The following is an 18,735-nucleotide window of genomic DNA, read 5'->3' as shown; positions in this document are numbered from 1 at the left end:
ATTTTTCAACAAGGGTTCATTAATTTAAAACAATGTCAATATACTTTAAAATGACTAAAACCTAATCTACACTGTCTAAAAATCATACTGGACCTACATTCAAACATTTTAATGACTGTGTCCAGCTCGCTAATGACCACCGAAATGTAAACTAGACACTCAGGGAGAATAGAACATTTAAAACATGATAGATATAGGACTATTTTTGCAAATAATGACAGCGAATAAATTAATTTTCAGTGAGGCCCTCCGTACTTCGTTGAGGACCGAATGAGGCCCCCTGGGTAAAATGAGTTTGACACCCCTGGTATAGGCTATAGCCCACTTAAAGGTGGCATGTCGTAACACATACCATACTAGCAGGGGATCTTCAACTCAAAACACATGTCCCTCTATTCAACCTAATGAATGTGTACCCTGATATCGCTACTCTACATCTAGGCTGGATATTGACTTCCTAAGCAAACCTATCCATTTTTCATTACAGCTCAAAGAGTTGTGTGGAGAGAGAGGTAGGCTAAATTGTTCTGATTAGGAGAGGGATCTCCAAGGAACGTTCTGTATGGAATAGTAATGACATGCTTTCCTTGTGTACACACACACACACACACACACGGCAGAACCCTCATTAAACCCATACTGTTGGACGTAGTGGAGCGTGGGGGTGGCAATCTGTTCCTCAGGTAGTGTGTGTGTGTGTGTGTGCGTGTGTGTATGTGTGTGTGTGCGTGTATGTGTGTGTGTGTGCGTGCGTGTGTGTGTGTGTGTGTGTGTGTGTGTATGTGTGGGCATGTGTGTGTGTGTGTGTGTGTGTCTCCAATTTCTGCCTCATACTCTCTCCTCTATTGTCCCTCCACTTCAGTTGTGAAAATCATAAGGAACAAATAGATTGCAGTTCATTTTCTGGTTTCTAGCTATGAGTCAATTTGCTAGAAACCCACTGGGCACAGAGGTCAGTTCAACATCTAGTTTTGATTTACATTTGATTGAGTTGTCAAATAACATGATTTCAACAAATAAATGAACCGTCTTATTGGATTTAGTTTCAAAGTTGGGTAGAAAAAGACAACAGTGCACAAATTCCTTTCCTTACGAATAAAATCAGTTCCCAAGTCGGTTCAAAGTCTTCACATAGATTTTTTTGTTGAATAAATGTTGGTTTAAACAGTTTATGACAAGTGGGAACAGCCCGTGGATATTATATTTATCATTTATTTTAACAGGGAAGACATATTGAGACCTAGGTCTACTTTTCAAATGATACAACATAAATATATATATTATACCCAATACAATTGAAGTCGGAAGTTTACATACACTTAGGTTGGAGTTGTTAAAACTCGTTTTTCAACCACTCCACAAATTTCTTGTTAAAAAACGATAGTTTTGGCAAGTTGGTTAGGACATCTACTTTGTGATTACACAAGTCATTTTTCCAACAATTGTTTACAGACAGAATATTTCACTTATAATTAATTCACTGTATCACAATTCCAGTGGGTCAGAAGTTTACATACACTAAGTTGACTGTGCCTTTAAACAGCTCGGAAAAGTCCAGAAAATTATGTCATGGCTTTAGAAGCTTCTGATAGGCTAATTGACATCATTTGAGTCAATTAGAGGTGTACCTGTGGATATATTTCAAGGCCTACCTTCAAACTCAGTGCCCCTTTGCTTGACATTATGGGAAAATCAAAATAAAGACATAAAAAAAGATTTGCAGACCTCCACAAGTCTGATTCATCCTTGGGAGAAATGACCAAACACCTGAAGGTACAACGTTCATCTGTACAAACAATATTACGCAAGTATAAACACCATGGGACCACGCAGTCGTCATACGGCTCAGGAAGGAGACGCCTTCTGTCTCCTAGAGATGAACGTACTTTAGTTCGAAAAAGTGCAAATCAATCCCAGTACAACAGCAAAGGAACCTGTGAAGATGCTGGAGGAAACAGGTAGAAAATTATCTATATCCACAGTAAAACGAGTCCTATATCGACATAACCTGAAAGGCCGCTCAGCAAGGATGAAGCCACTGTTCTAAAACCGCCATAAAAAAGCCAGACTACGGTTTGCAACTGCACATGGGGACAAAGATAGTACTTTTTGGAGAAATGTCCTCTGGTCTGATGAAACAAAAATAGAATGGTTTGGCCATAATGACCATCGTTATGTTTGGGGGGAAAAGGGGGAGGCTTGCAAGCCGAAGAACACCATCCCAACCGTGAAGCACGGGGGTGGCAGCATCATGTCATGGGGGTGCTTTGCTGCAGGAGGGACTGGTGCACTTCACAAAATAGATGGCATCACGAGGATGGAAAATTATGTGGATATATTGAAGCAACATCTCAAGACATCAGTCAGGAAATTAAAGCTTGGTCAAAAATGGGTCTTCTAAATGGACAATGACCCCAAGCATACTTCCAAAGTTGTGGCAAAATGGCTTAAGGATAACAAAGTCAAGGTATTGGAGTAGCCATCACAAAGCCCTGACCTCAATCCTATAGAAAATTTGTGGGCAGAATTGAAAAAGCGTGTGTGAGACAGGATGCCTACAAACCTGACTCAGTTACACCAGCTCTGTCAGGAGGAATGGGCCAAAATTCACCCAACAGGGATTTTTTAGAAGGATTAAGAAGGATGAAATATTATACTATACTAAATACTATTATTCTGACATTCCACATCCTTAAAATAAAGTGGTGATCCTAACTGACCTAAAACAGGGAATTTTTACTAGGATTAAATGTCCGGAATTGTGAAAAACTGAGTTTAAATGTATTTGGCTAAAGTGTATGTAAACTTCCGACTTCAACTCTATATACACCTACACTTATTTATACCAAATCACAATCATAAAACATAACAAATTACCCAGAAAAACAGTTACATTGTCCACATATAAGTCCCCAATTATTAATACTTTAAGTTGCCCGAACATTACCAGAACATGAAGATCAAATGTATTTGGAATTTTGTTCCAGCCATAGAGTGTATTAAACCTAAAAGTAGATTCACCTAGCTCGGTGGAGACCGTAGGAACCTCGAGAGTTAACCAGTCCTGTGAACAGGTTAGGCAACTCAGGTGTCTATACTTCAGCACCAAAGTTAGATAAGATGGGAGTTTATGAAGTAGGGCCTTTTTGCTATTGACAAATGGTCAGACGTTCTAGTTTCTTGAGCAATTACTTCTATCTTAGGAGTGAGGCAGCCCTGCATTTTCCTTGTCCTTTGTAATATATTAACATAAATGTAAGATATACCATTTAGTAGACACTTTTATTCAAAGCCACTTATAGTCATGCCTGCATGCACTTTATGTAAGTGAATTCACCATCACCTTTTGACCTCTGACTAGAAAACGTGTCTATCAATTTTGACTAACAATAATTAAAGAGGACAATCCCGTACTGTGGCATCATATACAACACCACCTTCAGTCGAGCATGCAGGAAAAGATAATTGTTCTGCCAATGCTAAAATTCAACCAGTGGTTTTCTTTTACATGGGTTCATCGTCCATGTAAATTCACTAATTTAAAGGAGTGTATCTGTTACGCGAGGTGGAGCAGGTGAACCCAAGATCAGACTCAGATGAGGAGACAGGGATAAGGTAACCAAGGTATTTATAGAAAAGGGGGGATGGGGTGCAGGCCAGGGGGAGCTCGGACGGGTAGCAGGGAACCAGGAACAGACTGCAGCAAGAGAAGCAGGGTAAGCAGGTCCGGAGCAGAATCCAAGGAAGCAGTAGAGCGGGGGTCCAGCACAGGTCTCCAGCACACAGTCAAGACAGAGAGAGAGGGCAGGTTAGGAAGACACCGGATGAGAAGTATAGGGCGTGGCAGGGGCAGATGTAACAGTACACCCTCCCCCGGCGTCCATACCCCGTAGCTTATCTGGGTGTGAGGTACGGAAATTCCGTAACAGTGAGGGGTCCAGAATGTGATGGCGGGGAACCCAACAGTGTTCCTCAGGCCCGTATCCTTCCCAGTCCACCAGGTACTGCCAACCACGACCCCGACGGCACACGTCCAGAAGCTGCCGGACTGTATAGGCAGATGCTCATCGATGAGCCGAGGGGGTGCAGGAGCTGCTGCAGGAGGAGACAGGACTGGAGCAGACAGGTTTAAATCAGGGATACATGGAAGGTAAAATGGATCCTGAGAGAGTCTGGGAGTTTCAGGCACACAGCAGAGGGGTTAATGACATGGTCAATCTCAAATGGACCAATGAATCAGGGGGAAAGTCTCTGCGATGCCACTTGCAATGGCAGGTCCCGCAAAGAGCAGTACCTTTTGGCCTGAGGTGCTGAACCCATGTGCAGACTCAGACGAGGAGACTGGGATAAGGTAAACAAGGTATTTATTGAAAAACGGGGGTAAGATGGGGTGCAGGCCAGGGGGAGCTTGGGCGGGTAGCAAGGAACCAGGAACTGAGGCTGAGGCTGGGGCAAGTGGAGCAGGGGCAGGATTAGCAGGTCCGGAGCGGAATCCAAGGAAACAGTAGAGCGGGGATCCAGGGCAGGGGAGCAGGACTGATGAGACGAGGGACTGGCGACAGGGACCAGAGTCAGAGCGGAAAGAACTGTAGCAGTGAGAAAAGCAGCGTCAGGCTAGGGAAAACAGGCACCACAGGATAACAAGATCTATGCAGGAACAAACGGCTAGCAATGCTGACTGACTGAACAGAGGCTACTATCTGGAAATGTGGAAGTGGCAGGGCTGACACCGGATGAGAAGTAGCGGGCGTGGCAGGGGCAGATGTAACACCATCTGTGAATTGTCACATTTCTTTGTTGACCTTGGACCTCATTTGTTTTTAATTGCAGCTTTTGAATGCAGTACGACAAGTACATGACAAAAGACACAGCTCATTACCATAACAGTTACCAACCAGACAACATACTACACAACATGCCTTATGAATAGGAGCGAGATAGCAGAGGCTCCACAATCCCTAGTGAATGAAATGGTTGGAGGGTATAGGCCAGGGGTGTCAAATATACGGGCAGCAGGTGGTTTGAGTTTTTTTGTTTTATGTTTAAAAAAAATTGGGGATAGTGGAAACAATATACTTTAAAATGACTAAAACCAAATCTAAACTGGGTTAGAAATGATACGGGACCTACATTCATGCATTTTATTGACTGTGTCCAGCTCGCTAATGACCACCGAATGAAAACTAGACAGTGAGGCCCTCCGTACTTCGTTGAAGACCGAATGAGGCCCCCTGGGTAAAATGAGTTTGACACCCCTGGTATAGACTATAGCCCACTTAAAGGAGGCATGTCGTAACACATACCATACTAGCAGGGGATCTTCAACTCAAAACACATGTCCCTCTATTCAACATAATGAATGTGTACCCTGATATCGCTACTCTACATCTAGGCTGGATATTGACTTCCTAAGCAAACCTATCCATTTTTCATTATGGCTCAAAGAGTTGTGTGGAGAGAGAGGTAGGCTAAATTGTTCAAGTCTTCTTTAGGTATGACGCTACAAGCTTGGCACACCTGTATTTGGGGAGTTTCTCCCATTCTTCTCTGCAAATCCTCTCAAGCTCTGTCAGGTTAGATGGGGAGCATCGCTGCACAGCTATTTTCAGGTCTCTCCATAGATGTTCGATCGGTTTCAAATCCGGGCTCTGGTTGGGCCACTCAAGGACATTCATAGCTCAATTTCGAGTCTCATAGCAAAGGGTCTGAATACTTATGTAAATAAGGCTGTAACATAACAAAATGTGGAAAAAGTCAAGGGGTCTGAATACTTATGTTTATTTTTATTTTATTTCACCTTTATTTAACCAGGTAGGCAAGTTGAGAACAAGTTCTCATTTACAATTGCGACCTGGCCAAGATAAAGCAAAGCAGTTCGACACATACAACGACACAGAGTTACACATGGAGTAAAACAAACATACAGTCAATAATACAGTATAAACAAGTCTATATACAATGTGAGCAAATGAGGTGAGAAGGGAGGTAAAGGCAAAAAAAGGCGGCAAAGTAAATACAATATAGCAAGTAAAACACTGGAATGGTAGATTTGCAATGGAAGAATGTGCAAAGTAGAAATAAAAATAATGGGGTGCAAAGGAGCAAAATAAATACATTTATTAAATACAGTAGGGAAAGAGGTAGTTTGGGCTAAATTATAGGTGGGCTATGTACAGGTGCAGTAATCTGTGAGCTGCTCTGACAGTTGGTGCTTAAAGCTAGTGAGGGAGATAAGTGTTTCCAGTTTCAGAGATTTTTGTAGTTCGTTCCAGTCATTGGCAGCAGAGAACTGGAAGGAGAGGCGGCCAAAGAAAGAATTGGTTTTGGGGGTGACTAGAGAGATATACCTGCTGGAGCGTGTGCTACAGGTGGGAGATGCTATGGTGACCAGCGAGCTGAGATAAGGGGGACTTTACCTAGCAGGGTCTTGTAGATGACATGGAGCCAGTGGGTTTGGCGACGAGTATGAAGCGAGGGCCAGCCAACGAGAGCGTACAGGTCGCAATGGTGGGTAGTATATGGGGCTTTGGTGACAAAACGGATTGCACTGTGATAGACTGCATCCAATTTGTTGAGTAGGGTATTGGAGGCTAATTTGTAAATGACATCGCCAAAGTCGAGGATTGGTAGGATGGTCAGTTTTACAAGGGTATGTTTGGCAGCATGAGTGAAGGATGCTTTGTTGCGAAATAGGAAGCCAATTCTAGATTTAACTTTGGATTGGAGATGTTTGATATGGGTCTGGAAGGAGAGTTTACAGTCTAACCAGACACCTAAGTATTTGTAGTTGTCCACGAATTCTAAGTCAGAGCCGTCCAGAGTAGTGATGTTGGACAGGCGGGCAGGTGCAGGTAGCGATCGGTTGAAGAGCATGCATTTAGTTTTACTTGTATTTAAGAGCAATTGGAGGCCACGGAAGGAGAGTTGTATGGCATTGAAGCTTGCCTGGAGGGTTGTTAACACAGTGTCCAAAGAAGATGTAAATAAGGCTGTGACATAAGAACATGTGGAAAATGTCAAGGGGTCTGAATACTTTCCGAATGCTTTACAAACACACGCACAGTTGGCCTCCCATACTGTTGGACGCATGAGAGCGTGAGGGTGGTGATCTGTCCCTCAGGTAGTGTTTGTGTGTGTGTAACAATCATCTTGTTTGTCCCCACGAGGTCAAATGCTATTTCTAGGGGTTTAGGGTTAAGGTTAGAATTAGTGTTAGGGTTAGGAGCTAGGGTTAGTTTTAGGGTTAGGGTTAGGAGCTAGGGTTAGGGTTAGGGTTAGGAGCTAGGGTTAGGTTTAGGGTGAGGAAAATAGGATTTTGAATGGGTCTGAATTGTATGTCCCCACAAAGTTAGTTTGCAAGACTGTGTGTGTGCGTGTGTGTGTGTGTGCGCGTATGTGTGTGTGTGTGTGCGTGCGGGCGTGTGCGTGTGTGTGTGTGTGCGTGTGCGGGCGCGTGTATGCGTGTGTGGGCGGAGGGAGCTGACGTCCGAAGGAGGGCTCAGGGTTATTACTAAGAGGAGTACAGACAGTGCGTAAAACCACACACACACCCAGGGGGATCTGGCCGATAGCTCGTCACACTAGGAAGAGAGGAATCCACTTACACAGACAGAGACAGAGAGCCACGGCCATATTGTAGGCTACCGTTATAGCCTCTACCATTGGATATGATACATTTTTTCATTATTCCAGATTAGATTATCCAGCCCTGGTTTGTGGGGCTCATATTGGCTGTGGTATACTTGACTGTGTGGAGTCTCAGAGTCACAGTGAGCCTCCTTGGCAGATTAATAAACTCACATGGAAGGCCATCCAGTTGCTATCTGACCAATCTCTATACAGCAATCTCAACCCTGGGTCATCCATTCCTCATGTGGATTTTGGCACATGTTCTATTTTTTGCAAAGATACAAATAGAATGAAAGAAAGCACTCAGTGTATACCAGAATAACATTTTTACCACTGGTGAGATACATCTGTATATGTAAAGAAAGTCAATGGCCTTTCACTGTTTGCGGCTCTAAAACGGGATCATGATTGAAAGTACTATACAAGATGTTGTAAAAATAAATAAATAATGGTCTGGTTCATTTTTGCAAAACTGCATGCAATTTTTTATATATTTTTTTCCTATAAATCATGATCATATCCATGTACTATCAGCATTTTTCCTGCAATTTGAACAGATAATCCTGGCTTGGTTACACTTTAACGATGTTCGTCTGAGGAAGAAGGAGTAGACCAAAGCGCAGCGAGGTACGTGTCCATGTTAACTTTAATCAACTGAACACTAAATACAAAATAACAAGAGAATAAATGAAACCAGAAACAGTCCCGTATGGTGCAAACACTGAAACGGAAAACAACTACCCACAACCCATAATGGGAAAGCAGGCTGCCTAAGTATGGTTCTCAATCAGAGACAACGATTGACAGCTGCCTCTGATTGGGAACCATGCCAGGCCAAACACCTAGAAATATAACACACAGAACCAAAACATAGAATGCCCACCCCAACTCACACCCTGACCAAACTAAAATAGAGACATAAAAAAGGAACTAAGGTCAGGACGTGACATTAACAGTGAAATGAAGCAAGTAGTTTTATTAAACTTTCATCAGACAATTAAAGGTATAGTTCATCCTCACTTTTAGACAATCTAAACACACTTAGGTCATTTTGTGCAGTTTGCACAGTCATGTTGACTCAAAAGGCAGTGGCAGCTAGACAGATACACAGAAGGAATAATGTTGAGTCTGAACTTTTCAAGAATAGGAAGTAAGTATTCTCTTCTTCATTAATTGTCAGGGAGAATGTCAGATTAGAGAGAAAGGAGAGATAATCGTTTATGAAACGTCAAACAAGCTTTGTTTTTTCTGACAAGCTCCATCAGAGGAGTGAAAGAATGGCCTCCAAACTTAGCTTTGGCACAGATTTACTACATACCGCCTCCAGCTGCAAACCTTGCACCTGTTTCTTCAGCCCGAGATAAAACATAAAAAAACAAATGCTAAAACATGAAAATGTGTCCAATCAGATGTATTTATAAAGCCCTTTTTACATCAGCAGTTGTCACAAAGTGCTTGTTCAGAATCCCAGCCTAATGGAGTTCTAGACAGAGTTTCTCCCCAGACTTTCCCAAGAAACCCAATCAACCAGAACAGGATTAGCTATCTTGTTTTATTAATGTTCCCGTGCCTTCTCCTAGTCTGTCACGTTCTGACCTTAGTTCCTTTTTTATGTCTTTATTTTAGTTGGTCAGGGCGTGAGTTGGGGTGGGCATTCTATGTTGTTTTTCTATGTTTTGTTCTGTTGTTATATTTCTATGTGTTTGGCCTGGTATGGTTCTCAATCAGAGGCAGGTGTCAGTCGTTGTCTCTGATTGGGAGCCATATTTAGGTAGCCTGTTTTCTATTATGTTTTGTGGGTGCTTGTATCCTGTGTTAGTGTTTTCACCACATGGGACTGTTTCGGTTGTTTGTTTGTACTTTTGTTATTTTGTTCAGTGTTCTGTTGATTTATTAAATATATCATTATGGACACTTATGGACACAATTCTGTTACATAGTCAGGTACAGAGTATTACCCTGTGGGAAGATTACTAGAAGGCCTGAAAAAGGCCAAAATAAGTTTTACTTTTAACAATAAATAAGCTTTTTTATTTACTTACATTGTCCTCCAAGAGTTGCTCAATATCTCTACTTCAGTTTTCTACTTCATGCACCTTGGTTGGAGAGGGAGAGATAGGGTTGAAACGACAGGTCTGGGACAGGTAGCACGCCCAGGGAACGGGTCGGGTTCCATAGCCGTAGGCAGAACAACAGAAACTGGATCATCAGCACGACCAGTTGGAAGGGACGGGGCAGCCAGAAGTCATCAGGCCAGGTAGTCCTGAGGCATGGTCCTAGGGCTCCGGTCCTCCGGAAGGGGGGAGGGAGAGAGAGATGGGTGAATTAGAGGGAGCATACCTAAGATCACACAGAACACCAAATAATACAGGAAGATTACACCAGATAGGCCAGACTGACCCTAGCCCCCCGGCACAAAGACTATTGCAGCATAGATACTGGAGACTGAGACAGGGGTCACGGGACACTTTGGCCTTGTCCAAAGTAACCCTGGACAGGTCCAACCAGGTAGGATATAACCCCACCCACTTTGCCAAAGCAAAGCTTCCACACCACGAAAGGGATATCCACTTGACCACTAACTTTCTACCCTGAGACAAGGCTGAATATAGCCCATGAATATTTCCTCTACCACACGAGCATGAGGGGAAGCAAAACCCAACAGGAAGATCACGTTAGTGATTCAACCCTTTCAAGTTGAGTATCGCGAAAAAAGCTTGGCACTATGTGATGCACCCCTCCTAGAGACGGCACGGGAGAACGCAAGCAAGCCAGTGACTCAGCCCCCGTCATAGGGTCAGAGGCGGAAAATCCCAGTGGAGAGACGGGAGCCAGCCAGACAGGTGGTTCTTCACTCCAGTGCCTTGCTGTTCACCTTCACACCCTTAGGCTAGTCTACACTCAATCATAGGAGGTCATTGGCTGGTCAGCTCTGTTAGCTTGACTCAATGTGTCATTTTGTCATTTTTATTAGGATCCCCATTAGCTCACGCCGTAACGCTAGCTAATCTTCCTGGGGTCCAACACCAATTAACAAGACATTACAAACAACCACAATCAAGACTTCACAAACATTCAACAAGTAGACAATACAGATAATTAAAATACCTGACAGGAAACACATTTAACATTCAGTTGATGCTTTCCATTTCCTGTCCAGTCATATGATCTATCGCAATTGATGTCCTTTTATTTCTTTCTTGAAGGTGGATTTACTTTTGCCTGAGAAATATGTATTGTTAAAGAGTTCCATTCAGCTATGGCTCTATATAAAACTGTAGATTTAAAGTGTTTTGTCCTTGGCTTGGGTTGTTTAAGCTGCCCTGAATTTGCCTGTCTAGTTTGGTGGTTATGCGTGTTGCTAGTATGTACTGACTGGACTGAAAAATACTGTGTTTTTAAAAAATATAACATTCCTAAAGAAAATCAGAAGACTAGATAGTAATTTTTTTTTTACGTGAAGCCATGAGAGATTCTGATGCATTTGGATAATACCATATAACCAGACAGTACTCTAAGTGTGATAGGACCAGGGATTGAATCATCTGTTTCAGTGTGCTAGATGTTACATACTCTGAACATTTTCTTGTGACAGCAATTCCCTTACCCATCTTAATAACAAAATGATTTATGTGTTCTGACCATGATAAAGCTACTTCCAACATGACTCCTAGTAGTTTCATTTTTTTCACTTGCTCTACATGCGTTCTATTCATCGACAAATTAAATTGGGGGTCATCAGCAAGCATATATTTTGAACCAAACAGAATACATATAGTTTTTGAAATGTTCAACATCAATTTGTTCATATCAACCCACTCAGACACCATTCTTAGTTCACAGCTCATTACATTCTGATGCTGTGCTATACATTGTAGAGTCATCTGAATACATGACCACTCTTGCTTTGTTCATTATTGAAGGTAAATCAATAGTAAAGATAGAGTAGAGAAGTGGGCCTAGGCAGCTTCCTTGAGGAACACCACAGTGTATATCTTTACTGTTTGAAAAGCTACCATTAAAGAACACTTTTTGCCTTCTCCTGGATAGATATCTTTCCATCCAGGATAGAGCTGCAGCCTTAAAACCATAACGTTTGAGTTTATCTAGTAACAGTTCATGATCAATTACATCAAAAGCAGACTGAAATCTAGCAACACAACACCAACTAACTTCCTGTCATCCATACTCTTTAACCAATCATCTGTCATTTGTGCTAAGGCCGTGCTCGTAGAATGCCCTTCTTTGTATGCATGCTGGAAACCAGTTATCAGACCTTTAATTGAGAAATAATCCTTGATTTGTACAGATACAATTTGCCGGGGCGGCAGGGTAGCCTAGTGGTTAGAGTGTTGGACTAGTAACCGAAAGGTTGTAAGTTCAAATCCCCGAGCTGACAAGGTACAAATCTGTCGTTCTGCCCCTGAACAGGCAGTTAACCCACTGTTCCTAGGCTGTCATTGAAAATAAGAATTTGTTCTTAACTGACTTGCCTAGTTAAATAAATGAAAATCCAATAATTTACTCCACACAGGCAGCAAGCTTAATGGATGACTATTAGGACCAGTGAATTCAGATTATTGTATCTTTAGGTAATTGTATCTTTAACCTTTGACTCTTTCCAGACTTCTGGGAATACCCCATACATCAAGCACTTATTAAAAATATGAGAGATTGGTGTAGATATTTGGTTAGCTGTAACTCTAAGCAATTTGGCGTCAAGATTATCTATACCAGGTGACTTGTCATCCGAAAGAGACAACAGCATCCTTTCTACCTCTTCCCTTTCTACTTGATGAAATTCGAACATGCATTGCCTCTCCTTCATGATACAATCTTTTATAAGGGTATATGACGCTGTCGGACCTGCGGTAGATTATTTTAGGGCCAGCCTTTGGTATTTTAGTTTTCCTGATGAGTGCAACCAGGTTGTGATCACTGTAACCTAGTGCCACTGATACAGCTTTAGAACAATGTTCAGCCATGTTAGTAAAAATGTGATTGATACAAGTTGATGATGTGATACTGGACCTATTAGTGAACGTTCTGGTTGGTAATGTCATAACTTGGGTCAGGTTACATATGTTGGCAACAGAAATAAGTTTATTTCTCATTGGACAGTTGGTGTTCAAAAAAATCATATCTATTTCTGTCCCTTCTGAACAAATTGTATCCATGTATAGAGATCTCAGCATCCTCAAAAAAAGAGTCCAAGTGAGTCTCTGATATTGCCAATACATGAATATTGTTTGACTGCACTAGACAGCATATTTCATGAATTTTTTTTCCTTAAACTGCATATATTCAAGTAAGCAATTAACAGACCTTTCTTTGGTAGATTTACAGTATTTATATGTCCAAACATGAATCCGCAGTTGGAATCTGAGAGAGAGATCCTCAGTTAGTTGTGTGTGTGTGTGTGTGTGTGTGTGTGTGTGTGTGTGTGTGTGTGTGTGTGTGTGTGTGTGTGTGTGTGTGTGTGTGTGTGTGTGTGTGTAAGGCTGGAATTACTTGTGTCTGTCGCTCCTCCTAACTCCATGGGAGGGAGGGTGAACAATCCGTTTGTCATACCATAGATATGCTATGTCATCTCGTTCTCTTGCAGCCTTCATGGCTGGTTTTAGTTCCTTTCTTCTTTGACGGACTGCATCTGACAAATCCTCATCGATGAAGACGAAGGACCCTTTAAGGCGTTTGGCTTTTTCAAGGACTGAAAGCTTATCCTTGAACCTGAGAAATGTCACTACAATTGGCCTGGGTCTGGTTCCATTGGCACCACCATTGGCGCCACTAGTGACCCCTGGTTTCCCAGACCGGTGAGCACTTTCCAGCTCTACCTGTTGATCCAGTTGTAGCTCCTCAGAAAACAGCTTTCAAACATTGTCCTCTGATTCAGCCCATGTCCCACTTTGACTCTACTGGATACCATCTATTACAAGATTATTTCTCCTCGATTGTCCATCCAGGTAATCAGCCTTCCCAGACATGTTCTGGAGGCCCTCCCTGACTGTGGTGATTTCATTCTGCCTTCCCAGACATGTTCTGGAGGCCCTCCCTGACTGTGGTGATTTCATTCTGCCTTCCCAGACATGTTCTGGAGGCCCTCCCTGACTGTGGTGATTTCATTCTGCCTTCCCAGACATGTTCTGGAGGCCCTCCCTGACTGTGGTGATTTCATTCCGCCTTCCCAGACATGTTCTGGAGGCCCTCCCTGACTGTGGTGATTTCATTCTGCCTTCCCAGACATGTTCTGGAGGCCCTCCCTGACTGTGGTGATTTCATTCTGCCTTCCCAGACATGTTCTGGAGGCCCTCCCTGACTGTGGTGATTTCATTCTGCCTTCCCAGACATGTTCTGGAGGCCCTCCCTGACTGTGGTGATTTCATTCTGCCTTCCCAGACATGTTCTGGAGGCCCTCCCTGACTGTGGTGATTTCATTCCGCCTTCCCAGACATGTTCTGGAGGCCCTCCCTGACTGTGGTGATTTCATTCCGCCTTCCCAGACATGTTCTGGAGGCCCTCCCTGACTGTGGTGATTTCATTCTGCCTTCCCAGACATGTTCTGGAGGCCCTCCCTGACTGTGGTGATTTCATTCCGCATAGAGGAACAGTTTCTGGAAAGTGTATCCTGTGTGGTCTTCAATACATTCACATCCTTCGGTGTGAACTGAAGGCTTGTTTTAATGTCTTGTACATCTTCAGTCAGGTCGTCCAGCCATTTGTTGGTAGACTCCATGATCATTTGTATGAAGCTTTTAAAGTTATTTTCCTGCAAAAGTATCATTTCCTTATAGAAAACGTTCTGCTTCTCCAAGAGTTCAAGTACCTGCCCAGCAGAGATGTGATCCTCGTCATTTTTCGGAGGCATGATAGTAATGATAGTAGGACAAGCCCTCTATTCACTCCGTGAAACGAGAGACGCCAGCAGTAGAAACCTCTGGAAATCGGTGGTCCTAAAAACGAGACAAATTGAAGTACGGTCCTAGCCACAAGGGCTAACTGCTTAGAGTGCTTGGTATCCAGCAATAGTAGCCCAGGTTGCCTAGCTTGATAGCTAGCAGCTAGGCTAGCTGCTTTGCCAATGTATTACCACCTTGTTTGAGCTAGGATCCCTGGACATATATCAGCGGTCCCAGCATTAACACTAACTGCGTCCCAGGATCCAGATATGAATAGGAAAACTATTGTAAACTTTTATTAGCTAACTAGGTAATTTGTTGTTAAAGTAAAACAAACAGAGTCTCTAGTCTTGTTGTACTGCTCGTATTGAAGTGGAAGAGGTTAGCTAATTGCCAATTAAATACCAGGAACTGACCCACCAAAAACCTGAAGAGGTGGGAAAAGGGTGGGGGTTTTATCAGAAGAGTTAATAAGAAACATTACTGCATTGGGGCTTTTCAGTTTCAGGTTGATTTAGTGTGAGTGGTGTGTTGGGTAGGCATAGATCGTGGCATTGATTATTCCATTGGTCCCATTGTACCAAGGAAGCTAAGATTCAATCATTTCAGCATTAACCCACGATAACCATGAACTGTGCTGTGTCGGAGGTGACAGGTATCTTAGGTTGAATCTAGGCTGTGGCCTTTGACTGCCGGAAATGTTTTGTGCCACTCAAATAGAAAATAAGTAATGGTAGTGCTTCTTCAGTGCCAACCTTTCTTGAATCACAACAACAATGCCACCCCTAGAGACTATCTGTACTTAAAGGTTCCCAGCATCTTACAAGTTCAAGTCCTGTAATCATTCGCAATATGTTCTCAAGAAGAAGAAATTCCTGCCTGCAAATTGATTGCTTTCAAGCTTTCTCTATTTCATTTACATACCAACATTCTTAAAAGCCAATTTATGTAACCCTTAAGACCTTGGTAGCCCAATGTCATTGTTCTCATTGGTTGATTGGGAATCCATGGTTGCACCTTTCAACATCCAGTAAATATTTCCTCTAGCAACATCGAGTGACAGTTTTGAGTGTCAGTCTATCCAACAAATAGGCTAAGACTATGTTTCCTCAAATCAATAGTGAAGCTGCATAGTCTTGACTGGTTAGTTGCTGTCCATGGTCCTGACGTGCTAGGGGACCTTACATAGCTGACATAAAGTGGCTACTCCCGACTGTAACATGAATAAAAGCATAGATGTGGTTCAGAACACCGGGCTCTGTTGCTGGGCTGTGCACTGAGTAGACCGACTACATGTCTACTGTTGAATAAGTGCATGTATGAAAACAAACGGTTGAATGTTTATTGTAAAAATTGTCACGCACTTACTTTCCAAGGATAGACGTTTGTCATAATTGGTCTATTTCTGTGTTGAAGTCGTGCAGGGTCCAATATTGAAACTAGAAATATCGTAGTAGGCTATACCTCGTGCACCTGACGTCACATTATTGACATCAGTAGCTGTGCGCGAGCGAGCAGCCTGTAGCTTAAATACCAGCAGCGGCAGGTGCAGTTGTAGAAACAACACAAACCAAAGCACACTGTTGTGGGAAATGTTGGAAACGGCTAGTAGAAGAAAAACAAAGCTCAGAAACTTGTGTTCTGTGGTGTCGTAGGCTACATTTTTTATATATATATTGCTTTTGATGTGTTCATAACTTGTGAAGAGACACTTCTGGACATTTTCGGAAGGGAACGTTTCTAAGAAGTTGAAGCTATCAAGCTATTTAGTTTCAGTTAGGAATTATGAATAATTCCGTCTATGGCGATGGCTCGAACATTTCAGAACTAGTTCAACCGCTCTGTGTCTCCCACAACCAAAGCACTTTCCCGCCACTGCGACTGGAATCAAAATCGCTGGTCACTTCAGCCACTATGTTCGCTTTTGGAGTCATGGGGAACCTCATTGCCATTGTTGTGTTATGCATCTCAAAGAAAGAGCAGAAGGAGACCACTTTCTATACGCTGGTTGTTGGAATGGCTATCACGGACCTGTTGGGCACCTGTTTCACCAGCCCGGTGGTTATCGCCACCTACATAGCCCAGAGGTGGCCCGGTGGAGAGCTACTGTGTGACTTTTTCTCGTTCTCTATGCTCTTTTTCGGCTCGGCTGGAATGTCCATTCTGTGCGCTATGGCAGTGGAACGATACCTGGCCATAAACCACGCGTATCTTTACTCCCAATACATTGACCGGACGACGGCGCGTTTGGCGCTCATGGGCATCTACCTAGCTAACATTGTGCTGTGCATCATGCCCAGCTTTGGTTTCGGGAAGCATGTGCGCCACTTCCCGGGCACTTGGTGTTTTTTGGACTGGAGGGCGACGGACCCCCTCGCTGCCTCGTACTCGTTTCTGTATGGCGGGTTCATGTTGGTGTTGATTGCGGTGACAGTTCTGTGCAACTTCGCAGTGTGTCGGTCACTTGTGGGGATGAGCCAGAAGACGCGGATAGTGAGAGCGAAGGTGTCCGCGCAAGTAGGCTCACGGCGCGTGTTCCTGCCCTCCGTCACCTGCCCGTCCGCGGCTGAGATCCAAATGTTCTGGCTGCTGATATTTATGACCATCGTTTTCCTGGTGTGCTCCATTCCTTTGGTGGTAAGTGAAATGCTAATATTGGAAATGTAATTTAAGTTATTGTGCATGCATTATGTTATGGGAATGAGATTCAAATATGGCCTAAACTATCCAACACAGACACAAATTAATAGTATATTGCTGAAAATTGGTTTGCTTTTTCCACATATACAACTTTTATATATCAATCTGACAGGTGCGCATCTTTGTAAACCAGCTGTATGGTCCTTCCAACATCTGTGCCGGAGTGAATCCAGATTACCGCAGTGATCTGATGGCCATTCGCTTCGCCTCGTTCAACCCCATTCTGGACCCCTGGGTATACATCCTCTGTAGGAAGAACCTGTTGGTCAAGGGCTGCGAGAGGGTAAAGAAGACAGTTGGACAAGTCAAGGCGGGCCGCGGGCGTAATTTAGGCTGGGTTGGCACTAGCAGTCATCATTCACTCCCGTCGTTTGAACACAGCAACGAGACCAGTTACGCGTCATTACGCACGACCAACTACAGAAACGATTCGGAGAACCAGGTTACCACCAAAAATAAATCGTTTACAGACTTTACCATGCGACAAGCCTGGGACCTTGACACGGCGCAGGCGAACTTCCATCCGTTTAGTGTAGACCAGACTACCGTGATCGGTTTCGAGGCGGAGATAGCGGTGGTGTCCAAACCGGCCTTGATCGCGTCACAGCTCGGAAGCAGCGAGGCGCTTCCGGAGATGTGCTCACCAGCAGGTCTTCATAGCCACGTCAGTAAAGTGGACATAGTCACCTGTACCTTCAGCACACTAAGCTCCTGTCAATCGGAGAAGTGCCTCTGATCAACTGTTTCCCAACAAACATAAATGTTTTCATATAGACTTACAGCAAATGTCTGAGATGCTGAATACAGACAGCCAGACAGACACAGGTCATTTACCTTGATGCAGCCTACAGGCCAGATTACAAAGGCTGGGCTTCTGCACACAGAAGATTTTACAAAATGGACCCATTTGGACATTTTAAGATGCACTTTATGAATCTGTAACGTGATTGTACTATGATCATATTCTAAGGGGACCATATACACCTACTTGCCTTCAACACAGCATTATCTTTATGCTTTTTGAATTCAATGAATTTAAGAATGACATTTTTACACAGTGGTCCATTTTATTTGATCTTCTCAATATATTCAGAAATCAGTCTTTGATATATGTATTATTTTCTGTTAAATGATGCGCACAACTTAATGCAGACAGACCATAATGCACTGGCTTAATCACGTATTGGAAATGATGCTTCTTTCTGTGCCATTCCAGTGTTGCATGCAGAGAATAGTAACTGAATGTACCAACATGTCTAACTTAGTTTTGTACTGTTTCATATTTTTGATAACATAACTGTGAGTGATGATTAACTTTCCTATTTAAATGTGTTTTAAAGCTATTGGAAAATTTATTGTGAGCTCTTTTGAAAAATATACATCATTAGTGTTGTGCATTTTTGTATTAATGGAGAATTAAATCAGCTAAACAGCACATGTTGTTTCCTGAAATATGTTTAACTAAATGCACTTCATGACTAGTGTGTGAATGACATAACAAGCAAGT

At 43.0% G+C, this 18,735-nt stretch overlaps 1 protein-coding gene across 1 annotated transcript; it reads left to right on the top strand.

Annotated features, from left to right (window-relative positions):
* The first annotated feature begins 16,098 nt into the window (after window positions 1–16,098).
* Window positions 16,099–18,735, top strand: ptger4c (prostaglandin E receptor 4 (subtype EP4) c). Its single transcript, XM_024390847.2, has 2 exons — window positions 16,099–17,165; window positions 17,341–18,735. The coding sequence occupies exons 1-2, from the start codon at window positions 16,314–16,316 to the stop codon at window positions 17,962–17,964; spliced, it is 1,476 nt and encodes a 491-aa protein (XP_024246615.1). The 5' UTR covers window positions 16,099–16,313; the 3' UTR covers window positions 17,965–18,735.

The sequence above is a fragment of the Oncorhynchus tshawytscha genome, linkage group LG28 (assembly GCF_018296145.1).
Source record: "Oncorhynchus tshawytscha isolate Ot180627B linkage group LG28, Otsh_v2.0, whole genome shotgun sequence".
NCBI lineage: Eukaryota > Metazoa > Chordata > Actinopteri > Salmoniformes > Salmonidae > Oncorhynchus > Oncorhynchus tshawytscha.
Note: the sequence above shows the minus strand (reverse complement) of the source record. Positions and strands in the feature narration are given on the sequence as shown.

Bases quoted from the DNA above. Each gene is read 5' to 3' on its own strand.
- ptger4c (XM_024390847.2), top strand. From the start codon at position 16,314: ATGAATAATTCCGTCTATGGCGATGGCTCGAACATTTCAGAACTAGTT. The intron at 17,166-17,340 runs GTAAGTGAAATG...TCAATCTGACAG, and splicing joins TGTGCTCCATTCCTTTGGTG to GTGCGCATCTTTGTAAACCA.